Genomic DNA, 19,798 nt, shown 5'->3' on the forward strand with positions numbered 1-19,798 from the left:
ACGAGTCGAGCACTGTCCAACTCGCAATTGACTCGCTCGATAAAAACTCATATCATCGACCACCATCGACCTACGAAATAATAATAAAATTATTTTTATATTAAATAATAATAATAATACCACATAATACAAAATTAATAATGAAATAATTCAAAGTGATAAAAAATGAGCAATTTGAAAGTTCAATGAGTAAATTAGAAAACTTTAAAGTATTATGAGTAAAATGGGAGAAGAAGTAAAGTTTAGTAAAAATGATGTATTTTACCCTAAAGAAAATTATTTTTAAAAGAAAAGCATAAAAGATGTGTATATCGGCCCATGCCAACGTATTTCCCTCCATTTTCTCCCGCCACTTACACAACAGTAAATATATACTACCAGATGAAAACCTAAACATCTGAGAGAAGATCCAGATGGAGAATGCGAATTCAGCTCCGACAGGTTGCTACAAATGCGGAAGAACCGGCCACTGGTCTCATGACTGCCCCGACGCTCCCAAATCGGACCCTCCCAATCCCAGAAGAGTCGGCTCCGACAATCCAAATTCCACCGGAAAGGGCTGCTACAAGTGCGGAAGACCCGGTCACTGGGCACGTGACTGCCCCGATCTCGCTAAATCCGATCAACCCAATCCCAATGCTTCCTCCTCCGGCACCGAATTTACTTCGAATCCGCTTCCCAGACCCGAAAAGCCCAAGAAAGTAGCCAAAAGCAGAACCCGACCCAAGCTCACACCCGAACTTCTCCTCTCCGATGATGGTCTCGGTTACGTCCTTCGCCACTTCCCTCGGGCTTTTAGGTACCGTGGTCGCGGTCACGAGGTAGAATACTAGATTAATGTTATTTCTATTTAAATTGGAATGATTTTTCTTTGTTTTACCAATTTTGGGGGGTATTTGATTAAGCTTTTATTTTGTTTTTAGGTCAGTGATTTGGGAAAGTTAATTGAGTTGTACAGAGAATGGCACAAGCATTTGATCCCATATTACTCTTTCGATCAGTTTGTACATAAAGTCGATAAAGTTGCTTCTTCCAAACGAGTTAAGGTAAATCATTCAACTTTTGATTGTAGTGTTTAATGACTTGTTATTGAAATTAGGGTACTTAATTTTTTGTTTCAAGGGATTAAAATGCCAGACTTTATGGGTTATTGAGATATTGCCAATTGAGAGTTCTCCTAAGCTACAGGCAGACTTAGATGAACTGTTATGTGTTGGAATTTGCTGCAAGATCTGCTTACCTTTGATAGCTGAGTTTTCTGAGCATATATACACATACTTCATTTGCTGCATATCTTTTGGGCAGAATTGTATTAAAGACTTAAGAGAGCGAGTTGCTAGAGGAGGGGATCCTACAAAATTTCATGAAAGTCCAGATGAGTTTAACCCTCCCACTGATGAGCAAGGTATGCTAGCAATAGTACTATTCATTTGTTTTTAACACATTCTATTTCCATGTCGCCTATTTCAAAACATTACTTTGTTTCATTGTTCGAGGCATAAATAGTATATTGTGCTTAAAGGGAACAAACTCTACATCCACTTTTAATTGTAGTGGCCGGACGGACTGGGGCACAAACTCATGACCACCATGAAGGAGATCATGTTGATGAGATTCAAGAAAGTATGCTTAATGAGATTTACCAGAAGGTTTCTGAGGTAACCATTGGTTTTAGATTTGGTTCTTGTTATAGTTGTGCAGTCACTTCTCAAGTCCATAGCTGGTAGTGTTGAGTTCTTTATTGAAGAGTTATAAAAAAAGGAAGATTGTTATTATGTTCCCTAGATATCAAAAGCAAAATACTAATAAAGCAATAATTGATAGTATGCTTCCTATGGCTTTGCTGCGTGTGTGCTTAGGTTGCTGATTTGAGATTTGTGTTTTCCAAATCTGTTAATTGTCGAATTTGCATACCCGTATAACAATGCAATTTTTACATTAAATGGAAGAATTGGTGTTTCAGCTATGAGGAAGCATTTATATTCGTATATGTTGAAAATATACATCATTGTGCCTAATACTGGACCTGGCTGCTAGTAGAAATGTTGAGTTCTGCCGAATTCATTTATTTTGAGATCCTTGTTTAATAATGATATGTTATGGACTGTTACCGTCTTTTTTTTTTAATTCTGGGTGTGATGCTAATGTTAAACGGTGCTATATTCTTGTCATTGGCCACAGGAACCATCTCATGTCATACACACACCTACGGTTGCTGCTGAAGCACTTGCAGCTGGTGACTCCGAGGCACATGAGCAAATGCTGAATACCGAAGCTAACTGCTCTACTGAAATCCATATTACAGAAGAACAGAGAACTCGGATGGAAGCTAACAAGGCGAAGGCACTGGAGAGGGCTGCAGCTGCCTCAAGTATTCGAATCACAGAAGAGCAGCGTTCTCGCATGGAAGCTAATAGGCTAAAAGCACTCGAAAGAGCTGCAGCCAGAGCTCGTTCTTTGCATTCAGCTTGACTGTTAACTGTCAACTATAACTGTTTTGGTTATTTTCTTACCCCGTTTTTTATTGTGAATTGCCGTGACTGAAAATCCCATATGCAGACAATTGTGGTATCTTAGGTTGTCAGTTTAAGAATTTGTGCATTGTAGTAAAAATGGCTTCTTTCTTCTAAATACTACCGTAGGTTACGGTGAACTAAAATTTTGATTTTTTTTTTCGTGTTTAGCCAGATTTTGCCACCTCTTTAACCCAAGCTTTGGTTTTCAATTTGCTATAATCTCCAGGTTTCATGAGTTTAATTCAATAGCTATGGTTGTAAGATGTAAGAAACTACAAAAATGAAACAACAACAACAACAACAACAAAACCCAATTCCCATATGCAATGGGGTAAGGGGGAGGTAGGGTAGTAGGCTGCCCCCAACGCCAGGTTGAGAGTAGCTTCCGTGGAAGACCTCCGGCAGTCAGAAAATTAAAAATATAGATAAGATGCAATGCATGTATAAATAAATACAAAAATGAAAACTACTAATAAATGAGGCCCAGATGAAATTGACCTGATCAGTAATTCTAATTGGTCTAATATTGAAGCAGGAAGATTTAAATCAAGCACTGATTAATCAAGCAACAAATAAGGATCTACCCCAAGGTATAGCAAATTATAAAATTATACACTTGAAGCTTCAATGCAGCTGAATCTTTTAAGAGAGTACAGGTATCTGAGTTCATTCAATCTGGTGATTGGATTTCAAATCTTGCAGGAGAAAATTTTGGGTTCCAAAAATGGAGTCCGCAAATTTTCCATTGTGGCACCCAAATGTGTGATGAGCGTTTGTGTACACCTACCAGCTTCTTATGGATCTATCAGTAGAAAATTGTAATTTACATGGATCAGATATATCCAACCTCAATCTCAACTATCGCTCACATCATCTTGACTCCGGCTTGAGACTAATCCTGCTTGATGTGCTAAAAATCATCGACTGGATATAGGAGAAAAAGAAAACAAGGTAACACAAGTGTAGCCATGTATCATAAAATACAGATTTTTAATTTCTTAGTGATTGAGTATATCATTTAATAATCATTGATTATGAGGAACCAAATGGAGGGTTGAACTCAAGATTTAAAATTTAACCCCACCCCCTACCTACACACCTTTGTTCAAATGTAAGATGAACAATGAAATTCTATAATACAGTCAAACATCCACTTTATCGGATCAAATTACAAACTAAGATGACTAGATGCCAGTTTGTAAATCATCAACAAAGAGACAAAACCATGAAGACGCTACTGGAATGATTAGGAATGACAGGAAGGATGCTTTGCCAACTGACATGCTAGCCAAAAATTAGACGATACTGCAGTTGCAGATGTAGCAATTGAGATAACATGCAATACTATATGTGGATTTGATTTGACCAGCTATAAACAGTTCTGTATGAAGAATTTATAGAACAGAGTACGTATACGAAAATGAGGTTTGCAGAAGTTGCAGTAACATAATATAAAAACAGGAAAAGGATTAACCCGATACCCGTGAAATAGCACAAGGTCACAATGGTAGTCATGCTCAGAAATGAAGTTTGAATGCCAGAAAACAGGATAATGCACAATTGAAAGCAAGACACAATAAAACACTAAACAAAATTGATATTTTATATGAAGGGATACACTGCTTGACACTAGGGTAACACACTCATAATCATGCCAAGAAGTTCGGTGAATAGGCAATTGAAAGTGAATTCTTGTGAAGAGAGAAGATACCTGCAACAGAAAGAACAAAGGGAGAAAAGCGAAGAAGATGGAAAATCCTCACTAGAATGGGAGCAGGGGAGTTTATATGTTCATCATTTTGGAAGGTACAGGATGTTCTATATGCAGTACAATTGTATATAGAAGTACAGGTCAACCTAGAAAGGTTACACTCTCAACCAGCATAAATAGGCTTTGAATGAAAACTTAATTAGATTAAGCTAATTGCAGATCCCATAAAGTGTACTGTTTTAGCTTGCAGTTGGTTTTATACAACCCCATCATTTTGGCCATCCACTCCCGCACAAGCAAACTATAAAAAATTAAATGTAACCTACCTGAGTTGCAGCAGGCAAGATGCAATTTGCTAAATCTTCATTAACAGATATAGGCAATGGTGGCATCCGGCTCATTAAACCCGGCATACATCTCATACTGCAAAAAAGTCATTGTAGAAATTAAAAACCTGAAGCTTAGGCAACAATGAACCCAAAACAAAACAAAAATGATTGCCACAGGGCATCAATCACCAATTAATAATTATAAAGATCCACGTACTCATTTAGAATGGTGGTAATACTGTTCCTCGTGTTATAAAAGAGATTAATATTATCCTGCAACTGTTCATACAAACTGTAATTAATAAGCCAGCCTCAGAAGACTGTCAAAAAGAGCCCATATATGATATGATGTGATAACATACAAGATTTGCACAAGCACATAAAAAGAACAAGAATAAATTGAACTGTCTAATATGTAAGACAGCTTTAAAAGGGATCTATCCTGATTCTTGAACAAGAACCATGACTTTTTTATTATCTGTAAACTCATTCATCATTTAATGGAATAGTTGTCACCTTACTTAACCTCTTCAAAGAACTGACATTCTTATCTGTGTAAATTCTTCCATTCATCATTTAATGGAATAGTTGTCAATTTATCTAACCTCTTGAACAAGAATAATGACATTTTTATATGTAAATTCTGTACATTTATTATTTAAACGAATAGTTGTCACCTTATTTAACCTCTTGAACTTGCCACAAAAAACTGACATAACCAGCAGACACCATTGAAATATATGACAAACAAGAAGACAGGGTATTCAACTCATCTAACACTTATAATTTACTGTATGCTTTCATACTTTCCAAAGACAGATTGCTGTAAACTAGGGCATGATATGCTCACCTTATATGCAGAAAGGTTTGATGTGATTTGACTAAAAGCTTGGGAATTTTGCTTCAAAAGTTTCACAGTCATACCAGTTATTCCTGAAAATTCACAACAAACACTTAGCTATGCTGTTAAATTCAAGCTTGTCCTCCAGAAAAATTGTTTTACCTTGTCTTGTGAAATATATTGTGTTTGAAGTCACTCTTCAAACAAGTTCTAAATACACTGGTGACTGCTCTGCTTACCATACTCATTTTATAATAATATAGTTAATATCCCATATGGAAAATAAATAATGAATACAAATGTTGACACTTCACATACTGTGCTACAATTTGATTATATACTTCCAGCCAAAATCTTTTCTATCTAGATTGCTTTCATCAAATTATATTGCTCGTCAAGTTTTCCATTTCCTCAACTTGGCTAGCTTTAAATACCAAATAATCAACCTCATTGACACCTAGTCCCATGTTCATGGAGACAAGAATTGAAACTTTTTCCCAGGTAAAACTTATCAGCACCATATGCTTGTAACAATTCCAAATTTTGCAAGCTTCTTCAGAAGATTACAAATCAATCTCAGAATTAAGCACCAATTTGATAGCTAATGTCCATCTAATTCATCAGTAACTGTAAGCCACTTAATATTAAAACTCAAAACCTCAAAAGCATAATTTCTTCAACCTAAATCCATTGTAAACAACATCTTGGAAGATTACCCCTAAAGTTTGTATAATCAAAAGCATTTACCACCAAAAGAAAGATATCAATGCTTCTAGATGGTAATATAAAATACAAACCTTCAGCGGACATTCTTCCATTCTGATCCGGATGGTGCATCATGAGAGGATATGCAGCCATGTTCTGTGGCAGTGCTGAAGGCATATTCACCGTTGAGGATGATTCCACTTGCTTACCCTGAAGAAGTATGGGGTTTAGAATATAGGTTTTCAATCATGTTACATCCTAAAGGTATTATCATGGAACCAAAACAGGAATTCCAGTTATGGCATTCATCTTAGCTATTTGAGGCACAGAGAATTTACTTGAGTTGATTTTTGGTCATAATTAGCAGTTTTGTTTGTAATTTGACTTGAAGGAAAGAAAGGAATTGAGAGAAACTGTAGTTCTTTCCAACAAAAACAGATAAAGCTTCACAGTCAGAGGTGTGAGAGAAGTTCTCAATGAAATACTGAGCAAGATTGAATAGATATGGGTTTCTCAGAATGTAGCTTCACAAACTAGGAGTGCATCACTGAGCTTAAGACAATATTCTTAGGGCCCAGTGAGCACAGTACATACAGAACAGTCTTTGAACAAGAGATTGTTATAGTTGATACTGATGATAAAAAAGCATTTTATACAAAGTAACTAAGGAATCCCATGGAGCCTACAGTTCTATGAGCTTCTTCTCAAGAAACTTAACTAACATTTTTAAAACCATTTAGGGAGAAAAAGAAGAAAGAAATCAATCTTAAGTATTGTACAAATTTACATAATTTATCAGCGTACCTTCCTGTTGTTCACATTCTTTCCTGCATTAAATTCTTCAGGTTTCCTTCGCTTTCTCTGCCAATTTCCAAAAATAGCTTCATCTCTTAAGGCAGATGAATTTACAAAAATAAAATGTACAACTATAGCTTTATCTCTTGACAGATTGGTTAGATTCTACTAGCTGCAGTCAATGCCGAAACAAATAATTGAACATTGCCCCAGCATACCAACACTAATACTTTTGCATGCCACTTTTTCATATTAGACCACATGAAATAAGATTAAAAATAGAACAAACAATGAAAGAAATGCATCATTAAGTAAAGGAGCTTACTTGCATCCACCTAAACCTCAATGCAACATCACGTACAGTTTTATCAGGCAAGGTAGCAGCAATCTTTATGTACTTGATAATATTTGGTTCGTCTTTAGACCTATATACATGTACATTAAAACAAAAATCAGCACTAAATCTCATTTCCAAAAGAAGACATACCTGATAAGTAGCTCCTTAAAAACAGGTTCTACCATAAAAAGCATAAGCAAAAACACACAGCAATCCTAGTAAAATCATTAGGGTATCTACTACTTAATATTAACCATGAAAATATGGACTAATTTACTTATATTAGTAGCACAATTTTATGACGCTTGCATACGTCTACAAAAGGATTCGAATAAAATATAAAAAGAGCTAATTAGGACATACCTTTCAAGGCTGTCTTCCAGTATATATTGTTCGTCAACAGACCATTCGGCAGCAAACCCTGCATCTTGTTTCTGCCCTGAAACTGGATCAACAAGTAGGGAAGATCCAGGTTGGACTAATGAAGGGGAACTTGTAATCACACTGGAATTCCCGGGCAATAACATGGCCGGCGGTGCAAAGTATCCACTCATCGGAATAATCTCCGAGCTACTGTCAATAGAAGCTGGCTGGAAAGATACAGCCTGACGATTCACTATAGGACCTAAACTATCTTCATGATTAAACCCACTGTCCGCTTCTGTTTTAATTTTTCCTCTTTCTTTTCCTCACACGATTTCACTCAAAATTCCACTACACCTCATAATCTCATCATGGTTCATTTTTAGCTCGGAAGAAAAAAATCCAAAAAGAGAAACGAAAATAGCATATCAATCTCGAAAATTCAACCAAAACCGAATCCTAAAAACAAAAACAAAAAAATCACATCAATAAGCAGTGGTCTAGAAACGACAGCAGCAAACAAAAACAAAAGTGAAGACGGAAGATTACCTTTTCGAGAGCAACTTTCTTACGAAGCCGGCAAGTCCTAATTGGTTTTGCTTTCTTTTTTTTCGTTCACAGTATGCCAGGCTACTGCAATTAGCCAATTAATGCTGTTTTCTGCTACTTTCTTTGTTTTTTCTGGGTGTGGGGTTCTTTGGTTTTGCTTAACATCGCCATTTTCTTCTGGAGAGAACAAAGGATTAGCTTACACCTCCATGGCTCCACCCAATGGAAAGCAAAACTTTGCAAAGCAAAGCAATGAAAGGGAATTCAAAGCAAAACAAAAAGAAGTTCGGGGATTTTTTTTTTGATAAAGTGAACTTAATTTTTGGATAAACTATAAATTTAATACTTAAACTATCAGTTTTAATCTGTTTCAGTATCTACATTTCTAATTTTTTAAAAGCATACCTAACATTTAATTTTTATTTCATTTTAGTACCCACTATTAAAATCTTAACTCGTTTAGTACCTAAATTATCAATTTTAGTTTTTTTAATACCTAAAATTTCTTCTTTTTTTACAAAACTTAACATTAAATTTCGAACATAATACTAAAATAAAACAATAACTAAATTTTTTACAGACTAAAATGAAACAAAAACTAAACTTTAGATATAATTTTAAAAAAAATAAAAGTTTAGGTATTAAAACGGATCAAAACTGATATTTAGGTACTAACCACGTAATTTACCCTTAATTTTTATATGTAATGTAATTCATATTTGCTGAAACTGGAATTGCGCACAGTGCGAATCCCTGTAAGCATTTAATGCCAATTATTGTGGACTCTCCACCTTTCTTTTTTTATTATATTTCTATTTTAATTTGATTTAAAAAAAGTCGAGTTTCAAAATTAATATTTTATTTTATTTTTATTTAGAAATTTGATCTTTTAACTTTTATTTAATTTTATTGTATTTTTTATCTGATTGTGGTGAAAAAAATAAATAAATAATATTTTAATTTACATAATTTAAGTATTCTAACCTTTAATATTTAAAGATAAATAAAACTTAACTGAACAATAAAATTTTTCAATAGCTTAGATTTATAAACTTTTAAAGATAGAATTGATAAAAAAAATTATAAGCAAAAAAGATTATATTATTTATAATGGTCAAAATAACAATTAACTATTAGATTGAATAAAAATTGAAAAAATACTAAATTTTGTAAATAAAAAATAAATAAATAATAATTATAAAGCTAAACTATAAATTTTAAAATAATAAATAGCTTTAGAAAATTTAAACCTTTTAATATTTGTGAATAGTCTTATTTTACTTTGGAAAAAAGCAGGCATCCTCAAGTTGCATGGAACGCCTGGTTTATATTGCAATAACAAAAAGGTATACTATTGAAATAGTACATTTTCAACTTTTTTTTAACAATAAAAATTAGGTCGACCTTTTTTCTTTAAAATAAAAAAATATTATATTAATTAGGTTTAATACAAAAATAAATGTGTAAATTATACACAAAATTAACTTTTATTATCTAAAGTTTTTTTTGTTAAAAACAAGTGTCAAATGTCAATATTCATCTAACACCCAGTGTATATATACAATCTTAACCATTTTCAATCTCAACAAATCAATGTATATTAAATGAGAAAAGATATAAACATCAATTTTAGTTCCTTTGAGATGTAACAGTGACAACAAGTAATCTCAAAATTTATAACTAGGGACGACCATGAGATCTAAATCCGACAGATTTTGACCCGATTGATTTGATCAGGTCAATTTTTTTTTAAAAATGGGTTTGAATCTGCTAAGATTTTTAAAGAAAATATGTTCAGATTGGGTTCGGGTTTAGGATGAAAAATACCGACCGACACAAAAAATAATGTAAATTTACCTTATATATTTAAGAATAATTACAATAATAACCCTCTATCTATTTTTTCAATTAGATCCTTAATTTTATTGAATAAAAATTTTTTATAAATATATTTATTTCGGGTCGGATCGGATCGAGTTTTATCTCAAAAAATCGAGTCGAGTTTGGGTTGAGTTAAGTCACCCATAAACTCGGATTAGGTCGGATTTCAGGCGAAGGGTTTATATTTAGGGGTGAGCATGGTACGGGTTAAGTCAGATTTCTAACTCGAACCATGCCTATCTCTATTTATAACCCATAAATAAATATTTCTTTAACTCGTGGTAAAATAATATTTTTTTTTAGGGTTAAGGTTTAGAGTTAGAGTTTGTGTTTGTGTTTGAAGTTTGAGATTTAGGGTCTATCGGTTAGTGTTTAGAGTTTTGAGGCTTGGAATAAGAAGGATTATTTTACCATGAGTTAAAGAAATATTTATTCATAAGTTACAAATTTGATTAATAAAATTTGAGCCATTTATTTATTTATTTAAATTTAAGCCATATATATGTGTGTGTGTATAGTTATCTAATTCACAGCTAAAAAATGTACAGGCATGGAGCAACGGTGTTTATAAAGGCGTGGAGCATAGGGTGGTGAGCAATGCCACGATGGAGAGATATACCATGGCCTATTTCCTGTGCCCCTCGTATGATTCTTCCATCGGGAGCGTCGAACAACCTTCCATCTACAGCAGATTTGCTTTCGGGGAATATAGAGACCAAGTTCAAGATGATGTAAGAAAAATCGGCTACAAGGTTGGCCTCCCAAGGTTTCGCACACTGCACCAATGATTGACATTTAATCCAATTATCTGTAAAAAAAATCAATTACATAACTTTTTAATCCAACAACTACCAATAAAAATTATGTTTTTGAAAATGATAAGAAAGTTAACATCTCTTTCGAATCTTTACAACTGAAACAAGATTTAGCAACATGAATGGCCATATCTGACACATTTGGTACCTGAAAAAGGTTTGTTCTAAAAGGAAAAATTATACACAATCACTCAAGTACATCAGCTAAATGAAAGAAGAAGAAAAAGACTCAGAATACCAAGTTTTATAAGTTACAGAACAAGAAGATCGGAATTTGCCTTGAATTTCATGTTCAATTCACCCATATGATGATTATTAACAGACCCTTAGTTCTTATTAATCGAGTAGCATGGCTACCTTGTCCCTGAGAGTGCACCTCTTCTTTGTCAACGGGATTGTTTCTTCTTCAAAGTCATTCCGACTTCCCTTTCCCAATTCATCGGAAAATGTCGGATCCCTCGTTATGAATTCACTCATCTTCTCCTCCACATTCTTCTTTAATAAAGGACCTAAAAACAGATCGAGCATGTCCTGAGTAGGATCTCCTGTTCTGTTGGCATTGATAAAATGTTTGCCATTTTAGGACTTCGAGTTGAATCAAAAGTTTCATCAGCTGATGATTTCTGGTTACCATCAATAGTAATAAGGCAACTTCCCGACTCGGCTTTGGGAGAGACTGCAGTCGATAATTGACTTGCAAAATCACATTCCATAGTTGATAACTCTAGCAGCCCTGCATTCTTATCAGCTTCGACATACTGTACGTAAATAATATGAAACTGAGATCTTTATTACAGGTTAAAGTTTAAAGACAAGAAGAAATCCTGAAAGTTTCCAACAAGCTGATTACCTCTTCAGCAATGCTCACCAGATCTTCCGGAGTCAGTTCCTCGTCATCGTCAAATGGAGATGGATTTTTACTGTCCCTGCCCCTTCTAGGCCTCCCGCTTGTTGCTTTCCTTTTTCGCCGATGAGAAGGTTCCCGAACTTGTTTTTCCTGAAGACAAATACTCATTTTTGCAGCAGAAGCAGCTCCATTATCAGATGGTGCATCTTGTTGACTAACTCCCCTTTTCCTCCTCTTTGTTTCACAATTTTCCACAGGAAGGGCAGCTTTCTTAGACTGTTTGCTAGAGACAAGTTCATCTTCAACCTCTTGGATTTCATCACGATTATCTCGGTCGCTGCCAGGTGCACTCGCTATAGGTTGCATCCAAGGCGGCAATCGCCGGCGAACTCCCTCAACACCAGCAACTCCAACCATTTACTCTTCTTCCTTATTACTTGCTATAAATCGTTTCTAAAACCCCCAAATCCCTAATAAGCTCATTTGCTGCAAAGAAGGGAGAAACTTAAAACCAACAAAAAAAAAACACAATAAATGGAACAAAATTTAGGAACAGTTTCCTGAGTCTGACAGACTGATTCTTTTAACAACTGAAATCATGAAAAAGTAAGTCAATGAAAATTAATAGAATTAGACACCAATTAAAACAGACCCAAAATTCAAATTAGTACGAGGATTCAATTCCTTCATTTTCTTGTTTCAAATGTTCTTCCTACACTTGGGGGAGGGAAACTGAATAAATTCAAAACGTTGATCAGGAATCAAACCATAGCTAGAATATAAGAAGGATTATATATAACGAAACTGAACGAAATCATGATTTAAAAAAAACCGATTAAGGGTTTTTTACGTACCTTAGGCTCTCCATCGACAACATCCAAAAGTAAAATCGACAGCTCCGGTCACTCGTTTAGAATTCGGCGCAAATGGGGTAATATTTTTCTTATAAAAACCAGGAAACGAGCGTTTCCGTTTCCCTTCTTTTTCTTTCTTGTTAGGGAAGATTCATTTGAATAAGCCATTTATTTATTAGGTTAAATTACACGAGTGACCATTAAACTATAGTAAAAAATCAATTTAATAACCAATGTTTTGTTTTAATCAAACAGATCACTCAAATATTTAAATCTTTCATTCAAGTCACTCTCAGTTAATTTGTAACGATGTTGATGACGTGTCAATTAATATAATTGGTATAATTTATATTTGGATCTCAATACTTACTCATTTTATCAATTTAGTCCTATTTTTATTTTAATTTAAAAAATTAACCTTTAAACCCGGAGGTGTCACTTGCCAATGTATTATTGTGACACACTTTCAAGTGACATGTGTCATCACTTGATTTAAAAATTATTTTTAATTAATTTCAATATTTTAATTAGATAAATTTATATATCAATTAGGTGATGACATGTGTTACCGTTAGATAAAATATTTGAAATATATAATTTTCCATACATTTTCACGAGGCAAAAACCAAAACCAGGTGCTTTCCCAAAGCTAAAATCATTAAAAAAATTGAAATATAATTTTCTATAAGAAATTTAATCGCCAAATTATTATGTTTTAGCTGAACATATATTTATCAAAGAAAACTTTACATGCAAACTTATCTTCCCTTTCTCCATCTGTAACCTTGCACCCGTTACCAGCCAATACCCTGGACTATCTTGAGGCCCTCTACATAACTGCGACGTCTCTACGCGCTTCAACAGCTTCGGTGTTTGGACCGGTACCGGCGGCCCGGTTGGGTACACGGCGGAATCCACCACAACCGCGACCTCCTCCTTTTCTTTCAAGGCGTTTCCCGTTAAGGATTGGCTTATCGCTGAAAGTAAACCAGACTTCTGCGAGAGCCCTGATTCGGCTTGCGCCCAACTAGACTGCACTATAAAAGAATCCGACACCTTTGAAAACACCAGCCGAAGGTGTAGGACACTCTTGGAATCGTGTTTCTTTACGTGCAACTGAGCGCCGGTGACGATGAAAACGACGTCTTTGACGGCGGCGGCGGCGGCCCATTTGGGGTTGTATTTGACGGGGGCGGTGCAAACATGGGAGAAGTTTTTCCGATGAATGGCTTCGAAGAATCGAACAGTATCGGCTCTATCTTCCGATGCATTCCAGTATCGGACGTCGTCCATCTTGTTTTCAAATGTTTTTGGTAGATTGGATAGATATTGAAGGTGAATTGCCAGCCTGACCAGTAACAAAATAATCAGAATTTTACTGCTCAAGAAACAAAGGCACAATGACAATAAAAAGCGTTAGTTTAGAGATACCTATTGCATTTCATGCCCTCAAGATACAAGCGCATCCCAGTGACTGGCCTCATCCCTACTATGACCTGATAATAACACCCATTCAGTTATAAGATTATCAATTTTTGATTCAATCGATTTCACCGTTCGATATAATTTAGTTTCGCATTATATGAAACATGAAAATGAAAATGTCAATAAATGGGACTAGAATGTACCTGAGAAGTGTTGACATAAAGCTAGGACCCATTAAGTTGAAATGAAGGCTTGGGAAGAAGAAGCCCTTTTAGGGGAAGGACCCAATGGAAGGTCGTTGTGAATGGGAGCCCAAATCTTGTGTGATTGGAAGTCAAGAAAGTACTGTAGATCACCTATAGGTGGCTTGTCTGCATGAAATTGGAAATCTTATTTTCAAATCTTTTTCCTTCTTTCTTTCGAGTATTTAAAGTATATTGAACTCCTTAAATGATCTCAATGGTTAAATAAGTGGTCTTAATGGTTAAAGAGAACATTGTTCTTCCTAAAGATTCTGAGTTCAAATAATTGTGTCTGTGGGTGCTTGCACGTTAATAATAGTTAAGAAAGATTTTGAACAAATATTATTTTATAATCATCTTAAACTATTTGAAGTATATTGGACTTACATCGAAGGTATAAGTTGATGGCATGCGACAAGAAACCCTTGCCTGGTACAGCTTTAAGCAGAGAAGTAATGGGAATGAAGTTAAAGTGGATGGCATCGGCCCTTCCGGTAACTGTTGGAAGCCACTCACAATGGCTGTTAGCTTCTGTGTCACCTCCCCTTTTTGAACATATAACAGTTATTCCCTGCAAATACACTTTGCTTATATTTTAGTATATTCTAGCTTTATAATTATAAACCACCTAGTATTTACATCTATACATATGTGTGAAAAAATTAGATCCACCCAAATCGATCTAATCAGATATTTAAAGGTATGATGTCAAACTTAACCCCTATCATTTATCAAAATATCCATTTTAACTCTTATTTTTTTTATAGAATTTTATCCTTAACGTTTCATTTTAGGGTAAAAAACTTCTAACATTTGATTAAACAATCACTTTGACCCTTATTTTTTTGAAGTATTTTAGCCCTCAACATTCATTTTAAGGTAAAAAAAACCCTTATTTTGGAGTGACAATCATTTGTTAATTAACGATTTTCATCTATAAAAGGGGTCTTTTTACCATAAAATGAAATGTTGGGAGCCAACATACTCCAAAAAATAATAATAATAATAAGAGCCACATTAACTATTTAGTCAAATATTAGGAAACTTTTTTAACATTATGCCATATTTAAATACATAAATAGATATATTCATAAATCGAATCTAAACGTTATGGCAATTCAATTATCAAACATATTCCGTTAAATTATCATATAAAAGGAAAACAGAAGTTTAAGTAGGGATGGCAACTCAACCCGAATCCGACGGGTTCCGACCCGACCCGATCCGATCGGGTCGGATTTTTTTTTAAAAAATTTCGGGTTCGGGTCGGGTCGGGTTTTTTTTAATGTACTGTTCGGGTCGGATCGGGTCGGGTTTAGGGTGAAAAAAATCCGACCCGACCCGACCCAAAAATATATAATTTATCCTATATATTAGGAATAATTACAATATGTCCCTCCATATATAATTTTTTTTCAATAAGTCACTGTTTCATTGAATAAAATTTTTTTTATATTATTTCGGTCGGGTCGGGTCGGATTTCTAAGTCATATAGGGTCGGGTCGGGTGAAACCTTAATTTCGTCGGGTCGGGTCGGGTCACGGGTGAAAAACCCTTTCTTCTCGGGTCGGGTCGGGTGGCCCAAAAACCCGACCCGACCCATTGCCATCCCTAAGTTTAAGTATGGTATAACCTACATCTTTGGCATTGATGGAGGGGTAGCTATTGAAAGCAAGGGGTAGTTGATCAAAGATATTGAAAGCCTGTGGTACCTGTACACCATAAATAAATAAAATGGTATGAATCTCTAGAGATATAAAAAATAATAATACTTAAAATTAAAAAAAAAAAATATCAGAAGAACCTTGAGCTTTTGGTCTTTGGCATTGGGTTTAAAGGAGCAAGTGCCGGTAAATAACTGGTCACCTAGATCATCCAGATGTTTCTTGAGCTGTGAAGGTTGCAGATGGGAAGATTTGTGTTGCCTAACCAAAACTACATCTTGGCCACCAATGCTTAGCCCCACTATGACGTGAGTCCCGTATTTCTCGATGAATCTGCTGTTGCATTCACATCAATCATGCACGCAGATAAAGTTTTTGTCAACCGCTTTCTACTCTATATCTAAATTTTAATATATATATTAAATTAGTGTCATTATAAAATCATCAAATAACTTTAATAGTAAAAAGTTTTATTTTCTTATAATAGTTTCAAGTCTGAATGGTTATGTCTAAAAGAAGTGTATATATTATTAATAATTAACGAAAATTTTAAACATATACTATTTTATATTTTATCTTAGACTAATAAAAAAGAGTAAATTATAAATTTAATATCTAAACTATCAGTTTTAGTATATTTTACTACTTAAACTTTTAAAATTTTCAAAACCATAAATAACATTTAATTTTTGTTTTAGTACCTAAACTATTAATTTTGGTATGTTTTAATACTTAAACTTTTACTTTTTTTAAAAAAAAAATTAACTTTAAATTTTGAACAAGATACTAAAATGAAACAAACTAAACTTTAGGTATAATTATGAAAAAATTGAAAATTAAAATATTAAAATAAATTCAAACTAATAGTTTAAATACTAAACGTTGTCATTTACCTAAAAAAATTAGTGCCACTGTAATTCCTTCACAGTTCAGGCTTAGGAATGGACATGAGTCGGGTTTCGGCCAACCCAACCTGATCCAAAAAATATATATCCCGAACTCGACCCGAGTTTTTGAGATAAAATTTGAATCTGATCCGACCCAAAATGAAAAATATTATTTTATTCAATAAAAACAGTGATTTAATTGAAAATAAATATAGAGGGATATTATTGTAATTATTTCTAAATATATAATGTAAAATTATATTTTTTCGGATTAGATCAAATCGCTATTTATTAACCTAAACCCGAATTCGACCTAGACCTAACCCGAACCCAAATTTTTTATTTAAAAAAATCTAACTCAATCAAATCAAGTCGAGTTAAACTATGAGATTTGAGTCTTATACCCATCCCTATTCAAGCTCCATGTCAACAGCGAAATTAGTGCGACTATAAACTTCAATGTGTGTATATATATAAGGCAAAGACAACCGACACGTCATTATTTAGACCGAGTCGTTAAGAAAGTAAGAGAAGTTGTGACTTTCAAAAATTGATATAAAAACATTTTTAGGTTTTTAAATTTTAAATATTAATTGAATAAATTTTTTATTCTCTTAATTTTTAAATTTAAATACTTAATAACTATTTTCAATATAAAACAATTTTCAGTGTTTGATCCTAACTCTCTCTTTATATCATTAAGTGTTTTATTCATGCAGAATAGGAGAAAATTTTAGAAAAGAGAGTTAACTTTATAAAATAATTATAAAAATATTAATTTAATTTTTAATTTACGACCACTTAACAACAAATTTTGACAATTTCATATTTAAATTTGTAATTAATTAATTAAAATGTTGACAATCTGTCAAATCAATAAACGAACTTCTATTTCTACGGGCTATTTGCAATTGTTCAGTCTCTGTATCATTATATGCTTTTCAGGCGGAGTAGGAGAGAATTTTAGAGAGAGAGTTGAATTTATGAAAATAAAATTAATTAATTAATTTAATTTTTAATTTACGATCACTTAACAACTAATTTTGAAAACTTCATATTTGAATTTTTAATTAATTAATTAATTAAAATCATTGACATTCTGCCCAATTGATAAACTATCTTCCTAATCCTATGTGCTATTGAAATTGTCAACCTGATGCTACCCAAAGTACAATTTTCAACGAAAATTTATTATTATTATTATTATTATTATTATTATTAATTATGTTGTTTCACGGACCATTATCATGATTTAGAATGCAAGCAACTGTACACAACCACATGCATTATTTAATTTTAAGAAGCCAATTAAAAGAACCACATTTTTATATGAGCAGAAAAAATAGACTAAATAAAATGGGGTTACTTGAAAATATTGGAGTTATTTTTTTAAAATAAATTATTATGAAAGCATTATATAATTATTTTTATTATTGAGATTATTATTTGATATACAAACTATAGAAAATTTTTTTATTCAAATATTATTAACTGTTTATGTTACTATAATTTTCATGAAATTCTCTAAACAAGTTCATATGTGGAATAAATATGGAAAATATAATTTGAAAAGAATCCCTAAAATATTTAAACAATGAAACGACATCTTCAACTTTTCTTTTTAAATTAATAAATAAAATATTGAAACCCTATCTATAACGTAATCTCGCGAAAGTCATGAATTCTATCTAAAAAGCGTTTAAATAACCTTAATAGATTGATTGTCATGCTTAACCTTTTTTTTGTCCTGTTGCTTTTGTTTCGAACCGTGATTCGATTCAAAAAATTATTATTTTTCATTTGACATAAATTAGCTTTGAACTGTAATTTCATAAACTTGGTTGAACTCGTAAAAAATTTAAATTCAAATCGAATTATTTTTATGGGCTATAGAATTATTTTTTTCTACTAATTTTACATTGAATGATATTAAAATATCATTGCTAATTTTTTAATAATAAATATTAAAATTATAAAATATTATATTAATATATATTTTTTTTTCAAAAGGTTGAGTAACCAAAACAAAAACACTAGAATAGACGGGGAATAAAAAGTAATTTACTCTATATTCTAAATGATTTTTCTAAAAAAAATCAATGTGAATATATTAAAAACCAATAATTTTTTATTTTCATTGTTAATTATAAGTTGGTATAAATTTAAGGGAAACAAATATTATGCAGGAAAAAATAAAATAAAATAAGAAGAGAAGGAGAAGAGTAAGAACATGGGAATTGTTTACCTGGCTAGGGCAGGAGGATCCCAAGCAGAAGGAACATCATTGAGAACTTGGTGAGAGAGAAGAAGAGGATATCGATCGATATGAAGATTGAACAATGTTATGAAATACCCATCCAGTCCTAAGCCTTTGGTTTTGGCGGCATCTTTCCCCCACGACCCGCTTTGGAATCCGAACATTGAATTGAATTCCCCCGACGGAATCTTCCCTCCCACGCCACATTTCCGGTTGAAGAACTCCGCCATCTACAATCACACAATCCCAATAAATCAAAACAGACAACGAAACACGGTGAAAGTTCTCACCGAAAACACACACCTGATTGAAATCAATGATATCGGACTGATAACGAGTGCGATCGCCTTTATCGCATTTGATATCGACGGAGACGTTATCAAAAGCTCCGAGACCAGGTACGGCGATCTCTTTCTTCTCTCTTTCGTTGAGTAAAATCAGCCTCTCTTTGCCTTTACAATACTTGAGTCGGAAATCCGATGTTAAATCGAAGCCTTTTCCCAGGCTGTTGAGAGCCGTCTCCACTATTCCATTGTTCCAGCAACTCATCATCTCTTTGGCTTCTGTGTCCCTCAGGTTAAGCTATAGAAGAGACTAGAGAAATGAAGATACAGTATATATATATATATATATATATCAGAAGACCGTGGAAAAATTCTTTGGGTTATTTGGAGAATGTTAAGACTGGGAATATTACGGGGCGAGGAAGCGAGAACGCTATAAAATGCTATAGACTGTACTCAAATGATAAAGTGTAGGAAGTTTCCTTTGGTTTCATTC

General features: G+C 33.4%; 3 protein-coding genes and 1 pseudogene across 8 annotated transcripts; 1 reads left to right on the forward strand and 3 right to left on the reverse strand.

Annotated features, from left to right (window-relative positions):
• The first annotated feature begins 324 nt into the window (after window positions 1–324).
• On the forward strand, window positions 325–2,613 carry LOC120210722 (TIMELESS-interacting protein-like). The gene is made up of 5 exons (XM_039209422.1): window positions 325–821; window positions 924–1,046; window positions 1,306–1,405; window positions 1,555–1,658; window positions 2,182–2,613. Exons 1-5 carry the CDS (start codon window positions 414–416, stop codon window positions 2,470–2,472), a joined length of 1,026 nt encoding a protein of 341 aa, XP_039065353.1. The 5' UTR covers window positions 325–413; the 3' UTR covers window positions 2,473–2,613.
• A 618-nt stretch (window positions 2,614–3,231) lies between these two features.
• On the reverse strand, window positions 3,232–8,443 carry LOC120210723. 5 transcript variants are annotated; one of them, XM_039209425.1, is made up of 9 exons: window positions 8,147–8,443; window positions 7,598–8,056; window positions 7,223–7,322; window positions 6,907–6,963; window positions 6,195–6,312; window positions 5,407–5,489; window positions 4,774–4,835; window positions 4,554–4,650; window positions 3,232–3,414 (listed from the first exon to the last, which is right to left on the reverse strand). In XM_039209425.1, exons 2-9 carry the CDS (start codon window positions 7,786–7,788, stop codon window positions 3,409–3,411), a joined length of 714 nt encoding a protein of 237 aa, XP_039065356.1. In that variant the 5' UTR covers window positions 7,789–8,056; window positions 8,147–8,443; the 3' UTR covers window positions 3,232–3,408. The 5 variants fall into 5 exon arrangements, with proteins under 5 accessions (XP_039065356.1, XP_039065355.1, XP_039065359.1 ...); XM_039209424.1 differs by having other exon boundaries at window positions 3,232–3,440; XM_039209428.1 differs by lacking the exon at window positions 4,774–4,835.
• Window positions 8,444–10,586: 2,143 nt separating this feature from the next.
• Window positions 10,587–12,661, reverse strand: LOC120210584. 2 transcript variants are annotated; one of them, XR_005524512.1, is made up of 4 exons: window positions 12,544–12,661; window positions 11,693–12,175; window positions 11,200–11,600; window positions 10,587–10,835 (listed from the first exon to the last, which is right to left on the reverse strand). XR_005524512.1 is itself a non-coding variant. In XM_039209285.1 (3 exons), the coding sequence occupies exons 2-3, from the start codon at window positions 12,104–12,106 to the stop codon at window positions 11,352–11,354; spliced, it is 663 nt and encodes a 220-aa protein (XP_039065216.1). In that variant the 5' UTR covers window positions 12,107–12,175; window positions 12,544–12,661; the 3' UTR covers window positions 11,026–11,351. The 2 variants fall into 2 exon arrangements, 1 of the variants encoding a protein (XP_039065216.1); XM_039209285.1 differs by lacking the exon at window positions 10,587–10,835 and having other exon boundaries at window positions 11,026–11,600.
• Window positions 12,662–13,219: 558 nt separating this feature from the next.
• On the reverse strand, window positions 13,220–19,780 carry LOC120210725 (annotated as a pseudogene).
• Window positions 19,781–19,798: the final 18 nt, after the last annotated feature.

This window comes from Hibiscus syriacus, unplaced genomic scaffold, assembly GCF_006381635.1.
Source record: "Hibiscus syriacus cultivar Baekdansim isolate YM2019G1 unplaced genomic scaffold, ASM638163v2 tig00109926_pilon, whole genome shotgun sequence".
Classification (NCBI taxonomy): Eukaryota; Viridiplantae; Streptophyta; class Magnoliopsida; order Malvales; family Malvaceae; genus Hibiscus; species Hibiscus syriacus.

Excerpts from the sequence above, each read along its gene's own strand:
- LOC120210723 (XM_039209424.1), bottom strand. The coding sequence starts at position 7,788 with ATGAGTGGATACTTTGCACCGCCGGCCATGTTATTGCCCGGGAATTCC. Across the intron at positions 7,323-7,597 it reads CTGGAAGACAGCCTTGAAAG|GTCTAAAGACGAACCAAATA; the intron begins GTATGTCCTAAT and ends ACATGTATATAG. Across the intron at positions 4,836-5,406 it reads CAAACCTTTCTGCATATAAG|TTGCAGGATAATATTAATCT; the intron begins GTGAGCATATCA and ends TTGTATGAACAG.
- LOC120210584 (XM_039209285.1), bottom strand. The coding sequence starts at position 12,106 with ATGGTTGGAGTTGCTGGTGTTGAGGGAGTTCGCCGGCGATTGCCGCCT. Across the intron at positions 11,601-11,692 it reads TGGTGAGCATTGCTGAAGAG|TATGTCGAAGCTGATAAGAA; the intron begins GTAATCAGCTTG and ends ATTTACGTACAG.
- LOC120210722 (XM_039209422.1), top strand. The coding sequence starts at position 414 with ATGGAGAATGCGAATTCAGCTCCGACAGGTTGCTACAAATGCGGAAGA. Across the intron at positions 1,047-1,305 it reads CTTCTTCCAAACGAGTTAAG|AATTGTATTAAAGACTTAAG; the intron begins GTAAATCATTCA and ends TCTTTTGGGCAG. Across the intron at positions 1,406-1,554 it reads CCCTCCCACTGATGAGCAAG|TGGCCGGACGGACTGGGGCA; the intron begins GTATGCTAGCAA and ends TTTTAATTGTAG.